Source organism: Netta rufina (assembly GCF_964035555.1).
Source record: "Netta rufina genome assembly, chromosome: 2".
In the NCBI taxonomy this organism is placed as follows: domain Eukaryota; kingdom Metazoa; phylum Chordata; class Aves; order Anseriformes; family Anatidae; genus Netta; species Netta rufina.
The window spans coordinates 10,224,660-10,242,599 of record NC_140124.1 but is presented as its reverse complement, the minus strand read 5'-3'; the positions used below and the strand labels follow the sequence as shown (position 1 = coordinate 10,242,599).

General features: G+C 37.4%; 1 protein-coding gene across 1 annotated transcript in view; it reads left to right on the top strand.

The window, feature by feature from the left end:
• PTPRN2 (protein tyrosine phosphatase receptor type N2) overlaps positions 1-17,940 on the top strand; it is a gene marked incomplete at both ends in the record, with an annotated part of 643,308 nt that overhangs the window by 53,136 nt on the left and 572,232 nt on the right. The window contains one exon of the mRNA XM_084281525.1: positions 11,096-11,146. Within this exon, the coding sequence (XP_084137651.1) occupies positions 11,096-11,146 (51 nt within the window). The remainder of the gene's footprint in view (positions 1-11,095; positions 11,147-17,940) is intronic.

Sequence of the window (17,940 nt, the reverse complement as noted above, 5' to 3'; positions counted from 1 at the left end):
TATAGTAATGACTTCTGGCTATTCTTAAAGTTGAAAGACACCTACATAAACTCTTGAAGACATCCAGACTTCAGGGTTTTACTTCCCATTTAAATGAATTTTCTCAAGGGCAGTGTTTTCTTGTTAAAAGGATTGTAATGGCTAGATAAACTTCAAAGTCTTCTAATTTATTTTATTCATTTATATATATTAAATATATATTAATATATATTAATATATATTAAAATATATATATATTATATATTTTCCCTAGAGAGAGAAAAACTGTCTTTTGTGTACTTTTTAGGAAGGAACCAGAGTATGAATTCTGATGCTACTCAGCATACGTCAGATTTTTCAAGTTTCATATTTATCTCTGATTTTCTTGTCTTCCTCCACAAATTGTTTTAATCAAATTGCTTTAAGCCTTTTTCTTAACTAGTTCTCTGATATATGTCATTATGGTGCCTGCCTCTCAACAGCTAGCCTAGAGAAAAAGACATCTCACTGGTGTTACAGGGTAGGCAGAGCTACTTCACAGAGACACCAGCAGCATGGATGCTGGGACAGCTGCTTCTAATGCCAGCCTCATATACATCAGGGTGATTCAGGAGTAATTAGAGCACAATTAGTGGTCAAAAGCAGGACCATTCACTTGCAGGGATGGTTTTTCTTTGAAATTGGTGTAATTTCAATAAGTAGAAGGGAATCATTTTACCCTGTAATGAATATAAACTACTGTCTGAAATGATTTTTGAATCAATATAGGAGAGATTGTTATGCTATGTTATCAGCATAACAAAATGGTCCCAGGTCTGCCCCTTAACGTCAATCCCAGACAAGAACAAGGAGAGATGCCCAGATTCACAGTGCTTTACAAAACCACCAGATCTTGAACAAAGCCACATGGATGGTGCTGCACATTGATTATATGTCAAGGGATAATTTGTATTGATTGGAACAGCTTAGTTCTTAGAAACTTTGCAGGAATTTCTACTACACAAATGTTTATGAGATTCTTGTATTTTTTCCTATGGAAAAGGAAAAGTTTTAGGCATCTTCACTGAGTACTCAATTTTGGTGGGCTACCAGTATTCCTGTATGATTTATTTCCCATAACTGTCTCCTGATAGATAGTGCTGCAGCTTCATTCACAATTCAAATTCCCAGGGTAAACTATAGATAAATCTTGGTGCCACAGTCCATTGCATTTTACCTAATATTATTCTTTTTTTTCCTTTGAGAACTTTGAGACTATGACTTTCTTCATTGACTTTCATTATTCTTCTCCAGCACATGAATATTTAATACGCATTACCCTGGGCTGTTTAAACTCTTTATTAAAGAAATTACCAAATGTATATAGCAGTGTCTCTTTCATGAGACGAATGTGGGTGTTTTCATCACTGTAAATAAACATTGTGATTCAAAATTGCACGATAAAGTTCTGAGGCTGTTTTTTCACACACTTCCAATAATATCGGTTTAAAATGTTTTCAATATCTAGGAGACTTCAATATGGGTATGCAGAAATAAACAGATTTAGAGTCCTGGTTGGTTCTTGTGTCCCTGTTTGGAGCTCATCTGTAAAGTGTATCTCCCAAAGTGTATTTCTCTGCTGTTTTCTCTAGTTTGGAATTCTTTCTGGCAGTGAATGACTTTGGACTTGCTCTTCAGGCTCAAATGAGCTATGAACTGCATTTTTTTTTCTTCCGAAGAAGTTGTTTTTACCACATCTGCATGATAATTTACCATGGTATAATTAGCTGTGCAACAGGAACCGAACAAAAAGGTGAGTGATTTTGTAAGTAGGAAGAGAAAGGGAAAAAGAAAAAAATTATATGTGACAGATACTGGTCGTACTGCCGCTGTCCACACAGACATCATCAGCTAAAAGATGCTGTACTGTTTGCTAATTAGAACAGAAAAGCCAATCATTCCAGAGCAGTCCTCTGCTACAAATTATTTCTGCTTTTGAAGTCTGCTCAAGACAGCACTGCGAGAGGCATATTAAACTTAAATATTGGGTAATTACTTTTGGAGGCGATATGACTGTATGAGAATTGTGAATTCTGGTTATCTTTTTTTTTTTTTCTTCTCTATTTTCAAGCACCAAACAGATACTCATTAAGATTCTCTGACACATAATGAAAACAAAATTTTGGTGCTTATTAGAGGAAAATGATAAACATACCTCTTTTCCTTCCTTTGATTATGTGAATACTGGAAGTTTTCCCAAAGCATGAGGAGCAACTTTAAAGAACTATTAAAAAAAACAAAACAAAACAAAAAAACTGTCACTGGATGTGGAGACTAATTAACGCCAGATGATAGGTCATAAGCTTGTTCCCCATGTAAGTGTTCTGGAAAATTTTATCTTAAGAACTATCTTCCAAAACACATGACCCCCAGACAGACAGTTCCTAGTTCCTCTATCTAATAGTTCATTACTTCTTCAACCCAGCTCGTCTTAACCCAGAGAGTGGAAGAAGACTGTAATTGAGTTATAATTAGGACTTCGAATCCATTCCATTCTGCTGTTTTGTAAAACAAGTTTACAGGATGAGACTGACAGTTACTGATGGGTAAAACAAGATTGACAGATATAATGATGGCAGGAGATCTTTCATAGAATAAATGTGACAGAGGCCACTGAACTGCGATGTTTGCTGGTCTACGTGCAATCATCAACCAGTCTACAACTTCCTCGTAAGGGGGTGTCAAGAGGCAGGAGACCTTTTCTCCATTAACACCAGTGACAGGACCCGTGGGAACGGGGTTAAGCTGAGGCAGGGGAAATTTAGGCTTGACATCAGGAGGGGGTTCTTCACAGAGAGGGTGGTTGCACACTGGAACAGGCTCCCCAGGGAAGTGGTCACTGCACCGAGCCTGTCTGAATTTAAGAAGAGATTGGACTGTGCACTTAGTCACATGGTCTGAACTTTTGGGTAGACCTGTGCGGTGTCAAGAGTTGGACTTGATGATCCTTAAGGGTCCCTTCCAACTCAGGATATTCTATGATTCTATGATTTTATGATCATACCAGATGAAGGCTTTGCTGCCTAACATCATTCTCTGCTTTACGTAAGCCTCAGTTTTAAGTTTTCAGTACCTTATGGCTATGAAAAACACTAGAAGGCCTCGCTGCACACAGATTTTAGGGGGCAGGATATCATGCAGGCAACAGCAGCTAAAAATTTCAGGCTGCTTTTAGATGTATTTCAACAGCAACGTGGAATTCTTCATTTAGGTTCAGTGATGTTCAGCCCTCAACTACTCTGATAAGTGCACAAAAAAGTTTTTTGCTTAGGTCAGAGTTGTGATTTCAATGGGTGATGGCAGTTTAGTGGCCAGTGAGGAAATTTCTTTTAGCAGCTGGTAACAAGTAGAAAATACTGTATCATAGTTATTAAAGGACAGCTCTGGATTTTTATGAGATACTGTATACAGCTTGTAAGAACTGCACTAAACATTTCCTCATTTTGAAAGAACAGATCATATGCTTTATATGGTAGAGGTGCTAATTTCTTCTCAATATGGGCTAGCAACATGATTCTTCATGGTGGAGACAATGCAAGTTCTTTTAATATTTACTATGAAAAAAAAAAAAAAGACTAAATCATACATTGCCTGTATCAGTCCATGACATGCCATGTCCTTCTGAGCCCTGGGCAAAATGCAAATACTATTCTGGAGCTTTTCTAGTGATGGCCTTTCCCTGTCACCTCCCCTCATGAACAGTTATTACTGATCGCATCTTCAGTTATTCTTAATAGTGACCTTTCCTTGGTGCTTTCCAGCAGCAAAGAACTACATCATTGCAATCATGACATTAGTGATCAGATAAGTTAATAGTATTTTCACCACAAAGCAATTCCCTTCTTTAGTGGTGGACAGGCTCAGGACTAATTACGTGCAAAAGAAAAAATGTTATTTTTTTCCCCTCTAAACACAGAAAAGACACAATAGCCCCACTGCACAGAGAGAAATAGCATCCTACATCACAGCATTTTTGTTCTATTTTGCTTACATAGTGCATCAATCCGCACATGCTGAATAGTAGGTGATATAAAGGAGGCAAGTGAAGTACTAATATGAACTGTGATTGAGGCTTCGGGGCAAGTCTTGGCTATAAGCTTAGTACTGACATTTTCCCTTTTTGAATGAGAACTCTTTATTCCCTGGCGAATTATCCTGGCTAGGATCATATTTCAATATACAGTGTGCATGAAAAATGATTGAAAGAAGCAATAATTCAGAGTTAGGGAAGTGTTAACGCCATATGTTAACACTTACGGGAAATCTTTTCTTACTTTGGAAACTTTTCATATAAGAGACTACACTATCTTCCAGTTAACCACTGCAGGGATTTCATGTGTCATCTTCCTAATTGTTAATTTGGATTGCAGGAAGGCCTGGATTCTTTCACCAGGGATCAGAGCTTTGTTGTACTAGGCTTTGTACACATGCACATGATTAAAAATAATAAAAACATCTCTACTCTCAAGAGCTTACAGTATTACAAGAAACATCAGACACCTGTTACATTCACAAAACATCAAAGATGGAGTAAGGGCAGAAGATCAAAACTCAGTACTTACTATGCTGTCACATATTTTTCTTATTTTCTCTCCTGGGAGAAATATCCTTTAGTATTCTGTGCTCCTTTAATATTATTTGACCAGTACCTAAACTACTATTTTAAGCAGTTGATAAAATGTCAGAGGTTCTGACATTTTCATGAAATGCCTATTTCAATGAGGACTATTCTGGATATCCTGAGAACACATGAAAAATAAAAGAGAATGCACCAAAACATATTCCACTCCTGAGGAGCACCAAGCAGAGGGAGCACGATAGCGCAAGTTCTGCCCCTCTCATTCATTTCTTGGCCTACTCAGCACATTCACCGTCAGGGTGACAGATGAGGAATGCTTGAGAATGCTGGAAGAAGGGAAATGGAGGGCACCTGAGTGGAAAGCATGAGTGGAGATCCAGTAATTCCCAGCAATTGAAACTGATGAAGAGGTGACAGGTGGGCTATTTGTAGGGCTAGTGAAGAGAGGGGAAAGGGTAGGAAGTGTAATGCCTGAGTACTCTATGCCAATACTTGGGAGGGACAGAAAGAATAGAACAAAGTTTTTTTTGGAGAGTAGAAGAGAACAAATAAAAGGTAGAAAATATACTTCTAGGAAAGACAGTGAAGGAGTATAGAACAGAATAAAAAGAGGGACAGGAAAAAAAAAAAGGCAAAGAAAAATGGGATAAAGAGGAAAGTTGAAGAAATAGGGAATATCTACATTTATTATCAGAGAGAATGCCAAAATAAAGCTGAACAAAATTAGCACTAGCTGATTTTCCACGTGCAATTTCTGAGTAATGAATAATACATTATACCTATAGTGCCTATGTAACCACACAGAGTAACCATATACAGTAGAGTAAGGAAAACAAGAGGAACCCATGATCAGCTTAAAGCATATTCTTCCTTACTATGCTTGCAATTTTGTGTAATTCTGGACTTGTTAAGTATAAGTGTGCAGTAGACAAATGAGAATGTATTGGATAAATCACAGCTTCAGCAGGCTGGACAACATTATCTTTCACCTCCACCACTGAGAAGAGCATCTCTCTCTCTGTCAGTCAACTTTTCCTTTCAGTTTTATGTAGAATGTTATACTTGATACTTCCTTCCAATCAATTTGTTGCTCGTTGTTGTTATACACTTTTTTTTCTGTTGGTTTAAAGTTATATAAGCTCAATACTTATAAAATATAATTCTTAAGCCCTATTTTGTCATGCTGCTACAGGAAAAAAAAAAAAAAAAAAAAAAAAGAGCTCTATCTAGGGCCATTCACAGGTGGTGCTAATGAACTAGTGAAGTCCATAAGGCATGCCCAGAGTTGTCACAGCCAGGTGTTTCCTTTTTGTTTTCCATCACCAGTGCTTTGCAGAATTTACGCTTCAAGGTCTCCTTACCAGAAAGCAAGTAAACTTGAAAGAAGTAGATAAATGAGGAGTGAATTTTCATCCCAAGTTATAAAAAAAAAAAAAAAAAAACTTTTTTTTTTTTTAATTGAAGAAACCTCTATTGATTAAAATCTTGTGATGACATTTGATCATTATGGTCTGCAAATGTCAAGAGATGTTAGGTGGTTACGCAGCTATTGAACAAAGATCACAGAAGGAAGAGACAGGAAAGCCCCAACAACAGTAAGGATTTTGGAGATTTTTATTTTCCTAAATTGTGATTGACAAGCATAGGAGAAATTTAGCTTTCATTATATATTATTTGTTTTCTTATTTTGATAATATAAGATAATTTCTGATAAAGTGAGCCCAAGGCCTCTTTTTTGCTGTAGCTGGTAAAGCTGCTTACAAATTTTGAGCATTTTCATATGAGATGTATTTAATGTAAAATCAACACAGGTTGGTTAACAGAAAAGGATAGAAAAATGAATGCAATACAATTTATTTGATCAATGGATTCAATAAAATAGTTTTCTCAATGTATAAATAAATACAGCTTTTTTTTCTAGAGTAAGCTCAGATGACTTCAGCTCATGCCTGACTATTACAATCTTCAGAGGTGTCTCCTGTAAATCAAAAAAACAAAAACAAAAATCCAGTATGGTTTAATGGTTTAAACTCTTAAATAAGCCTAACTTGTCTTTGAATTCAGAAAAGCAAAGCTGCTGTAAGCCTGATGAAAAGAGGAGGGGAATAATTTTGATAGTGTCTTGTGATAAGAGTATCTTGACAAAGAAGCTTAAACTTTTGGATCCTATAGTATAATATTTTGGGTTTGCAACAGCATTTTTTTTCCAATTATATTGTACTATTGATTGTCTGAAAAACTGTTTGAGAAGGTGGAAGACTTTGATAAGCTCTATGAAATGTACTTTCTTGTCTAGTTAACAAAGACTATTCCATGCAAGTGTAATGTAATATTACTACATAGCTACCCACCCTTATTTAGGCAGTTATAAAGCTTTAAAAAAAAATGAGAAAAGGTGTATATGTAAGTGGGTCTAACACAAATGGTCCTGCTACATGACGCAGTCTAATAGTAAGCAACTGAGTTACGTTGCTAGAAATTAGTGGGTGCATGACAAACCTTCGCAAAATTTTATGCTTAAGAATGTGTAAAGTATATATTTACATAAACATATAGGGTAATCCTTAAGGTTCTGCTACTTGGAGTTTAAACAACTTCTGTATGTGTAAAGGAAAAACTCTCCCTATGTCATAAGTCGTGCAATGTAGACTTGGTTACATGGGGAGTTGATGATGAAGCTTACAATTGAACTTGTTTATATGGGTGCTGGTGCACCTATGTGCCACTATGGCATTGTTCCAGCCGTCTTTGTCACCACTAAGATATGGGATTTATCACTAGGGCCATATAAGTGTTAGTGAAAAAGTGAACTGTTAATGCAGGTCAAGTAACAAACCTGTGTTCTAGATTAAGCAAAGTAATAATAAACACAGTGCTAAAATAAGTTCATTAGGTGACAAAATCTTGACTATCCCTTTGATGTGTGATAATTAATGCTAAAAAGATCTCTTCTTGAGAAGACATATGGGGCTAGCAGAATTGGGCTTGTAAAATAGTCTTGGTGCTGCAATGCCAGGTCCTTGTATTCACATTTTATTGCATAAATGACATATCTGAATCTACTGCTGCCTGCACTGAATTCTTGGAAAACTTAATTTGGCATACTTAAGTATATAATCAAAGGAGTGCATCTGTGTACCTTCATCTGATTGAAGATATATGGAGAATTTATTTAAGAGTTGCTGTATGAAGTAAATTTGGGGGGTGGGTTTGTGTTTTTTTGGGGGATCAGGAGGGTGTTGAGGTGTATTGCGTCAGGCTTATGTATTCTGGGAGAAGATCACCGGTAGAGGATTTGTTTTATAGAAAATGAAATTTAATTTTAATCCCATGAGGCATGAACTGATTTAAGTGCTGACTGGAGACAACGCCTCTTCACTCTTCAGTAGTGACTTATTGCCATCATTACTATTAGTTGGTAGATGATATTTTAAATGAAATACGATGCTTCTTAATGTCACAGCAATAACAACAAAAGATAAATTAGCAGTTAAATTAGCACATTGACTGGGTGAAATATACATAATAATTAACACTAGTAATAACTTGAAATACACTTTTTTATTTTATTTTCCAAGGAATTTAGAGGTCCTTGTAGTCTATTTTAGGGTAATCATAGATGGATATAGTTTTCTATGCGTTGACTTTATTAATTTGCTCTCCAAGACATAAATTTTCAAGGCTAACGGCATCAAATGCCTAGTTGCAGTCAGCATCTGAAAAGCAACTACTATCAAAAGAGGAACTAAAACATGACAAAATCAGTTTTCTTTTGTGCTTTTCATGGAAATGTATTAGGTGATAATGCAAAGTGTATCTAGCAAAAGCAGAGTGCATTTGAGTCAGAGTTCTGTACTCATGTAGCCTGGCTCTTCGTGTCTTTGTATCATGTAATCATGGTGTTCCTCTTCAATCTGAAAAGCAGAAAAATCCAGATTTTCAGTATACTGTGGGATAGCCTATCAGGTGGCTTTTGGCAGCAGGTGGCTGTGGACCTCATTAGCAGCTGCCAGGTGTTTTTGAAATCAGAAGGGGCTGCATGAACCAGTCACTGCTTTTACCTTGACTCCACTGGAAACGCTTCTGGTTCAAACTCATCTGATGCCCTTAGGATCCTACAGCACAGCCACGGTGGAGTGAGAAATCAACCACAAGACTTCTGTTCTCCTTTGGGCACAGGGCACCTTCTGTAGTGCTTCGGAGGAAAAGGCCATCTCAGGATTCTGGTTTTAACCCCTTTGAGATCTAGTCAGAAAATCAAGGCAGACAGGTTTTGCTAGGGATTTTTTCCTAACCATGAGAACTTTTCTTTTAGAAGAAAAACAACCTCAAAAAACAACCTTTTATTTTAGAAGAAAACCTTTTGGCAACCTCAAATCTCTGAAAAAGGAAATATTGAAGTACACCTGTCATTTATCTAGTAGTACACAAAGTTATTTTTTTTTTCTTGCAAGATTTTAGTTTTTGAAATGATCATTACTGTGCTTTTAATTAGAGCTTCTGTGCTGTGTAGCCTGTGCTGATGTGTTTTGGCCGCTGCCTGCCACTGTTCTTCTCTTAGGTTCTTTATGAGTCAATACCCAGTCAAGGCATCCTTCTGCTCTGCTGGGTTGGCACCAAGGCTGCAATCAGATATCTTCAGGGAGTTTTCAGATGCTGTTTCAGGTCAAGCAGCTGCTACAGTAGACTTGTCTGGAACAAAACTTTACATGTCTCTGAAATGTCACAAACTGGAATTTGTGGACTGTTTAGACACATGCTGTTCTGCTGTGCTCTGCTTGCAGAATTCTTTCTGAATCTGAAGCTTTCTCCACGTTTCACAACCTACCGAAGGAATACTCACAGTTCCTTGGTGCAAGGGTAAAAAGACAAGAGAACACTTTTATCAACATGCATATTGTAGGCTGTCATCTTTGTTAGGTTGTGTTTGTGGTCGTTGTGGGTAGGTGTGGGTGTAGACATAAGTGGTTCTGCCAGTGCACCAGCGTGACTTGAATTTGTGTAGATGCTTAGCTCAGACCTAGCGCTGTGCTAATAAATCCTGCTGAGAGACATAATTTATTAGTTCAGGCTTAATGATGTGCTAATACAGTTACCTACTGAAAGGCTGTGCAGGCATACATAAGTCACTCCCTCCTCCTGAACTTTTCTTCTGGCAGGGTTAAGACTTGGGTACTTCATAGACAGAGTCTTGAGCCTTTTGTTTTTTCTTGGTTAAATCAACCTACTTAATCAGTTTGACTCTGAATAGAGATCCTTGTACTCTGCTTCTGGGAAGAGAGGATGTGCTCTTGTGTTTAGGTGTGGTGAAGCAGTGTGGAACCACTCAAGACCACTTGATTTCTATAACTCCATGTTATTTATCAACTTAAGGTACTTCCCAGAGATGTTAAAAAGCTTAATTGTAGAAATGTGTTCTCTAGGGCAGTGTCTGTACACAAAATAAAGCCTCATTCCTTGGAGTTTATCCAGTCCTAGTTGTTTATCTTTGTGAGAACACAAAGTAAAGAAACTAGTGGTTGGATTAATAGAGCAGATGCCCTTGCCAGTAGAGTGATACTTCACTTTGCTTCTGCTCTCAGTCCTAGTCCTTGTCCCCCAGTGTGGAGTGACCAGACAGCACCCTGCCTGCCTCTCTGCTCTCAGGAATATCAGCAGGAGCTCATTTCAGCTGCAGACAGAGGGGGTAATAACAAATGTCTCTACCTCATTTGGTGCTATCAGCCACAGGTGGACTGTGGCTGCCACCTGTGAAGATGTGTCCAAGTGGATGAGCTGGGTTTGCCAACCTGGGTGCAGTTTCTAGGGTGAGGGGTGGGCTGGCATAGCAGGGAGCTGCAAAGGAGCCAGCCTGGAAACAAATTTCCTGCTTCAAATATGGGGGGTGCCACAACGCTGGGAACAGCACTAGTTTGTCAGTTGTCTGTGAAGGTATCATGGTGTTTGTTGGTAAGGATGGCTTCATTTTTAAGCCTCTCTCCAAAGAGTAAGTGCTCTTGAGGATCTAGGCATGGTCTGTGGTTGCAGTTACTGAATCAAATCCTGCAGTTTTTTACCTATTTCAAGCATTTTATATCTGCTTTCTAGTCTTGTCTCATTGCAGTGTAAATAGCTTGAGGAAACTCCTGATTTCTGGCAGTGTGTAGCAGCATTACTATACTGTCGTGTGTGTTGTGTTCAAAGTCAGGGAATGTAAAGTTCCTCAAATTACTAAATAAGAGGAGCACTGAGAAAACCAAAGCCTCAGCAGAGGAATAATGGGGAAAAAAAAAAAAAAAAGCAAAGGTTTTTCTGGATGTAACCAGTTAGAAAGATGTGCTGTCTAACCAGCTTTGTTACTGTGTTCTTAACTTTCTGTACTGCCCAATTTAGACTCCTAAGGGCAACCAAATGCCTGACTCTTGCTGAGGATTTAATAGCCTGAGGGGACTTCAGTCTGTGCTAATTATCCACAGTTTGAAACCGGTATTAATTTTTACCTTCCTATTGTGTTTTTAGGTTGCCTGTTTGAAGATGACCTTTGCAAATCTTATGAAATCTGTGTAAATGGTAAGTCTTGAATGTTTTGTTTGCTGACTACTCTGTCCTCTGCAGTGTAATTGCTGTGTGGTCAATTTAATAAGCCAAATCTATATATGAATAGGGTGTAGGACGGACATCAACAACTAGACATGACTGTTCTGGTCAGCAGGTGGGGAAAATTTAATAGACTTTAAAAAAAAAAAAAAAAGTCAACCTTGAACAACATGTCCTTTCATGAGAAATAGATAGTAATTAAATTAAACACACCGAAATATGCTAACGTTTAATTTGTCTTAATACAGGATGAAAATAACTTCAGGTTATTCATCTTTTAAGAGGATGATGTTGAGTAATTACCAGTCTCCTTTTATTCAAAAGGTTATTATTTATTATAATAAGATAGAAGGTCTCAAAGAAAGACTACCATTGTTCTTGATTATACTGCTTCCTTTTTCTGTGATTTCACTTGAACTAGATTTGCAGAAGCAGATTTCTTCTGCTCTCTTTCAATTTCCTTTCAGTAAGTATAAAAAAAAAAAAAAGCCAACACAAACGTATGAATAAATCTAATGGAAGATTAGGAATGACTCTTTGGACAATACTGTAAAATCATTAATGTGCTATATGAAATCATCTAAGTCTTGATGAAAAAACTTGTTTAAAGAGATCTTTTGAAGCAATTACTGTCATGAAGTATGTAGATCCATAATTATGGATTTTTAAAAATTATTAAATATAAAATTTCTGTTGGTGAGTGTCTGACATTAAGCAGATGTATTTATTTCCATCAAACACAGGAGCCAATAATGTGTCTATTTATAAATGAAATTTATTAAAATCCTAATTTAATGAATATCTAAGATGAATTTGATGTTAAACTCCCAGTATTTTTCATCGTCAGTTAAATACACACAAAGGAGGGAATGAAAGACAGAAATATTTTCTCCCAATTCCTCAACCATAAAATTGGTAGACAGTTAGAAACAGCAGATTTGTTAACATCTTCAAAGAAAATTCTTATGCAGAATTATAATTTGAGGTTGTTTCTATACTATGCTAAAACTGAGGATTTCTGTGCTCAACGGGGGGAGGGCAGTTCTCCTCAGTGGTGTGTTTTGCTGATAGCAATGATCTCAAGCACCTAGCTGAGGTCTTCCCAATGCTATGGCTAACAGGGTTTTATTATAGACAACAGCTATACGTAATGGAAGATTTATGCAAGAGATGATGATAGTAAAAATATATATTTCTTTTGACAGCAGGAATCTTCAATAACGATGTTCCTATGAAGGTTACTTCTTAGTTTCTTGCTCTAAACCTGTTTCCATAGTTTGAAACACGGTTTCTAAAGACTCAGCGTGACTTTCATTACAGTACAAACTTTAACTGTGGAAACTGTCTCTGAATTCAGAGTGGATGCCTTCTGTAGATCCACTATTAGTTTGGTGTAACTGTAACTTAAAGAGACATCACTAATGAATAAGACAATCAATCAATGATATGTTGTAATGTCTGACCTTAATTAAAAAAAAAGGAAAATATTTTGGGATTCTGTCACTGTATTTAAGGTTACGGCAAAACATTTGGTTCATTCTTCCCCAATTGGATGTGTGGTGTCTAGAGTAGATTTTAAATGCTGTCCTTGATGCAAATAAAAATATATCATAGTTGAGAAAATCAACACAATATTTCAAAGATCATACTTTGAAGAACTAAAATACTTTCAGAACTTCTTATATGTAAGATAAAACATGTTTGCTTCTGCGTATTCCTTCCAGTTTTTCCTGCCCAAACTCCTCCTCATTCAAGTGCATCCCTGAAGTTCATCAGAAATCCTGATATATTGAAATGAGAATACTTTGCTGACTTGAAAGCTCAGAAGCTTAAGTCTTTGGAGGTCTCTGTGCTTGGGAGCAGAGCTTACTTTGTGTATTGCAAGGTCACAGAAAAGTTTGTCTCCTTCGTGGTTGCACAAGTGCATATTTCTAAGTACAGTGCCAATGTGGGTAAGAAACAGGACATACTTTTAGGCAACATGTTTAAAGGATCTGTGATCTGCAGGTCTGAGTCTGGCTCCTGCAGGAAGGCTGGTAGTTTTGATCTTTTCTTGGCCTCCAGCAAAGGTGGCTGAACTGAGCATGCTTTCAAAAATGAAACTGGGCTTGCTTACTGAAAACATCAGTCACAATCTTTGTTGTTATCTCATACAGTTTTATCATCTGGAGACCTTGAGTACTAGTCATGCGTCAGGCTTGTAAAAGAATAACCAAAACATCAGTAACTGAGCTGTTCCATGCTGTTATACAATTTCAAAAGAAATAAAAACAAAACAAACAAAAAACACCCCACCTTTTTAAAGATTTTTTTTTTTTAATTCTGAAAGCTTTTAATAAGTGATAACTAGTATGAATTAAAAAAAAAAAAAAGGATATTAAAAGTAGCTTATTTAATTGTCAAAAGCAATTTAATCCAGTTGTAAGATTTGGTATAAACAACAACTGTATCAGTTGCATCACTACATCTGTTTAGGTCATATGCCATTTTTGTAGGGCAAAGAACCTGCTGTAATAATGATTGTTGACTTCTCTGCAATTTTCTCTTATCATATAAAGGTCTCTTGGCTTCAGTGATGGGTTCTCACTTATGTTTGTTTAATAGCTCCAGCAGTGTTCATGCAATATTAATTTATTTCCATAAACCTTTTATCAGTTTCCTGAGCTGCACTGACTCATCAAGTGGTTAAAAAGGAACATATTGTTTCATGTTTATTTTAATGGCATGAGGATAAGCCAAGCAAAAAGACTGAGTTTTCCTGGAGATTTTTTTTTTTTTTTTTTTTTTTTTTTGCCAAGCTAGAGCTTTTAGGGGTGAAACGGCTTAGGTGTCATTTATTTCACTTCTAGTAAATCATTACTTCTCATTTACAGTGGGAGGAACTGGTATTTTCACCTGTACAAAATGCTTGAAGGTTGAAAATGTGAAGCTAAAAAACTTGAAATGAAAGGTGGATGTGCTTATGAGCTGCAGACACTAATAGAAACTAATCTGGCAACTGTAAATTTGGAAATGCTTGCTCCCCAGTAAATGCTGATAAGCTGTTACAGATGCCAATGACAGCAAGTAACAAAATGTCTTAATTAAACAAGATCTATAGAAGGGGAAAGAATAAGGAATAAGAGATGAAGTGAGGGCAGGTGTAGTGACAGCTGTGGTTAAGGAGCATTATAGCACTCACATTCACACACATCTCACTGCCTGTGATAGAAGTTTAAGTAAATGAGCTAGCCCACGTGTTGCATAGAATGTGCTTGTAGGGAAAGAAAAAGAAACATCAGGAAGGAATTCTAGATGGTCTCTGAAACAGAACTCCCTCATTTATCCTTGAACACTCCCTGTTATATATATTAAATGTATATATTAACCCTAGTGCAGTTGGTTAAGTGGGAATATGTCATAGTCATGTTCCATTTTGCATTTTAAGTGACAGGTAAAGCAGTTCATGTAAAGTGTCAGCTTAAATGGCTTCCTAGCTTGAAGTCTTAAACAAACAGGCTGCTGAAAGCAGCACAGTGAAGACTAGTGCTTATCCTTTCTTATGAAACCACATTATTGAATTCTGGTAGTGCCACTGGGAAAGATGCCATGTGGTGTAGATAAAGGCATTCATTTCAAAACAGCCATTCCTTATTGTCCTGGATCCTCTCTTTATTAAACTGTTGGAACTGCTCATTTAGAAGGATAGCATTTTCTCCTTTAGGCTTGCTCTCCAGATATTTTGCCTCAGAAAGAAGCTTTGTGCTGTGTTTTATCTGTTTGTGAATACCACAATATCTTTGCTTCTTATCAGCACAGCCTTTATAAATTGAGGTAGTTTTATTTATGAAAATGTTGCGGCTGCAAGTCTCCTTCCAGCACACAATTGTAGCAGGGTTCATGCAGACAAGATCAGATTGTAGAAAACAGCTCTGTGAGGCCAACCAAGAAAGTTAATTAAATACAGTGGTTGGCATAGTGTGCATCATTAAGTCAAGCCTTGCTGACAGCCACTAAACCTCTCCTAGGAAGCCATGGTCTAATGTCTGCAGTAAAGCTTGAAGATGCCATGTCTCTGAAAGGCTTTATAAACAGTTATGCACAGCTGAATCAATATTGCTTTATGTATGCAAGCTGTACTTGTTAGGAAAGACTTAAGCTAGTGACGTGTGTCAAAGGCTTCCAAGCATGGCAGTACAAAGTCATGAGCCCTTCCAAGTTTGGATGGCTCCAAACAGTTCAGAATATTAATGGCCTTTCTTCCTAAACCATTGAGCTTCTCGAACATTTGGAATATGAGTGATTGCATGTGCTGGTGATGAGCCATAAATGGTAAACATGTGCTACAGATGATAAGGGGAAGAGTTAGGATCCCTGAAATGGCTTCTTGAACTTAATGTGTTCCGCTTTGAGGTTTTCCAGATCATTGCCTACTAGGACAGAATTACAGAGGGAGATGCACCTCAGCATTGTTTAGCTAACAGGTATCTCCAGCTACATCTGCATTTCCTAGGCACTGCTCTTACAAAAGATATCAAATTTTTGTCAAATATCTCTACAAATCTGTGTCTAAGCTTTTCAGTAAGCAACAGTGCTTGTTATAACTAAATTCAGACTTCTGAGGAGTAATGCCAAGTGTTACCTCTATGTACTGCTGCTCTATTATGTATAGACAGAATGTCTGTGCTTTCCAAAGGTGTGAGGGCTCTTCACAAATAACATCTGAGGTAAATGGAAATATGTGTATGTTTAGAGTAAAAACTGGACTAATTGAATTAAATACAATGATTTATTTTCAATGGTTCCTCTACACTGTTTTAAGGACACTGTGGGATTTTTTTTTGTCAGACACTGAGTTTTTTTTAAATATAAGTATGTTGGAAGGATGTCAGAATCTGGTATGATACTCAAAGATAATATTTAAAAATCTACCATTGTACCACGGTATTCTGAAAACTGAAAAATACAAATGTTCAGAAATATTTACACAGTTCATTCAACCGAAATCAAGGGCAAATCAACACTTAAATATTCCCAAGTATTGGTTGCAAAAATGGTGCCTTAGTTGATAAAATAATTCACATTTCTTAGAGTTCAAATCTCTTGAAATAATTCTGTACTTGCGGTTGTGGAAGTAAAAACCAAGATCAAAAGTTGCTCATTTTATCCCCATGCTTGTCCCCCATTAGGTTATTTAACAGTCATGTTATAAGATGGATGAGGCTCTGAGCAACCTGATCTAGTGGGTGATGTCCTTGCCTATGGCAGGGGGGTTGGAACTAGATGATCTCTAAGGTACCTTCCAACCCAAGCCATTCTATGATGGTGAAGAGCAAGGCAATGGCATACAGTTTGTTTGGGATGAAGACTCTTACTTCCCATCAGCCTGGGCAGTCCTTCTCCCTTTGCATTAGCTCTTGCTTCCCCTTGTCTTACGAAGCTCCAAGGGCACCTGTATTAAAGATGGTGTCAGAGATCCTCTGGGTCTGGAAGAGAATTTAAGTTGCAGCACCTAACGAGGAGCATGACTGGTGATAATCCAGCAGTCGTTGCCTGGAGGAATCTGAGGCTTTCTCAGCTCTCCTCCACCCTACTGTGCTGCTGCCTCACAAATAAATTGTATCAGCTGAGTTCCTAAACTTGGAGTGTACGCAGCCCAGCTTTCACAAACAAGAACATTCTTAACGTTGCTGAAAATTTCTGAGCTATCTGAGGTGAAATCATGGGGCGGGGGGATAGAAATAACAATTTTACCATGAGGTTAAGAACGCCAGCGCAGGGATGACTTCTGCTACAGAGTGCCTATTTTTCTTCTCTTTAATGCTGAAGAAAAGGTCCATCTATCTTCCAGTCAATCTGTTTGTCTTCTGTTTATCTCAGTGTGATGCTAAAATAGCTGCCTATGTGATAGCGGGGTAGAAGTGTCAAGCACAACTGGCATTAAAACTGGAGTAGTGATGACAGGTCAAGTTATGATCTTTTCCTTAGGAAAAGGAGCTTAGTATGATAATGCAGCTTGTCTGCGATTCCAGCTGTTGCTAAAGGATCTGTTGTGGTTTTTTGTGAAGACTCTCAAGTTGGAGCTCCTGCAGGGCACAAAGCCATCATTCAGGCTTCTCTGATGGCTTGCTGTCTGTAAGTATGTGCACCCATAAATTTGCCAGCAGCCATCGCAAATCCTTTATGTTCCTGTGTCCTGGTAAGGCTTGGTGCTGCTGAGTGTTGCACAGTGTTACTTCAATAAACAGGCATTGTTTTTTTCTTTCAACTCAGGAAAGACCATTGGTGTGTTGTCATCTGGAAAGTTAGTGTTGTGACTTACAATAGTGTATTTTCTCTCTCCAAATATCAGTACTGAGCTTCACAAAACAAGGGCAAGCACTGCAAGTAAAATGGTTCAACCATTTTAAGTGATTGTAGGGGATGGGAACGGAGTTTGGTGTTTAATTCATGGTGATTTGGTAAAAGATTCTGCCTCGCCACTCATACATGGTTTTTGAGGAGGGTGGGGAGGGCATAGGTCACCGGTGAATAGATGTACTTACCTAATACCTCTTCCTTTTACCCAAATTTGTGTATTTGGAATTATAATGTGGATGCATATCCAAAGTTCTGAAATTCTTTGACTTGCTATTTCTTGAAAATATTTAGTATTTATTCATTGAATAATTTAGTTGATATGAAGTCTTTATTTTTACAAGATTTGTGTATGTGTTTTATAACAAAAAGCAAACAAAATTGCATCCTACTTCCTTGGTTTTTGAAACTTCTACTAGGATGCATATAAT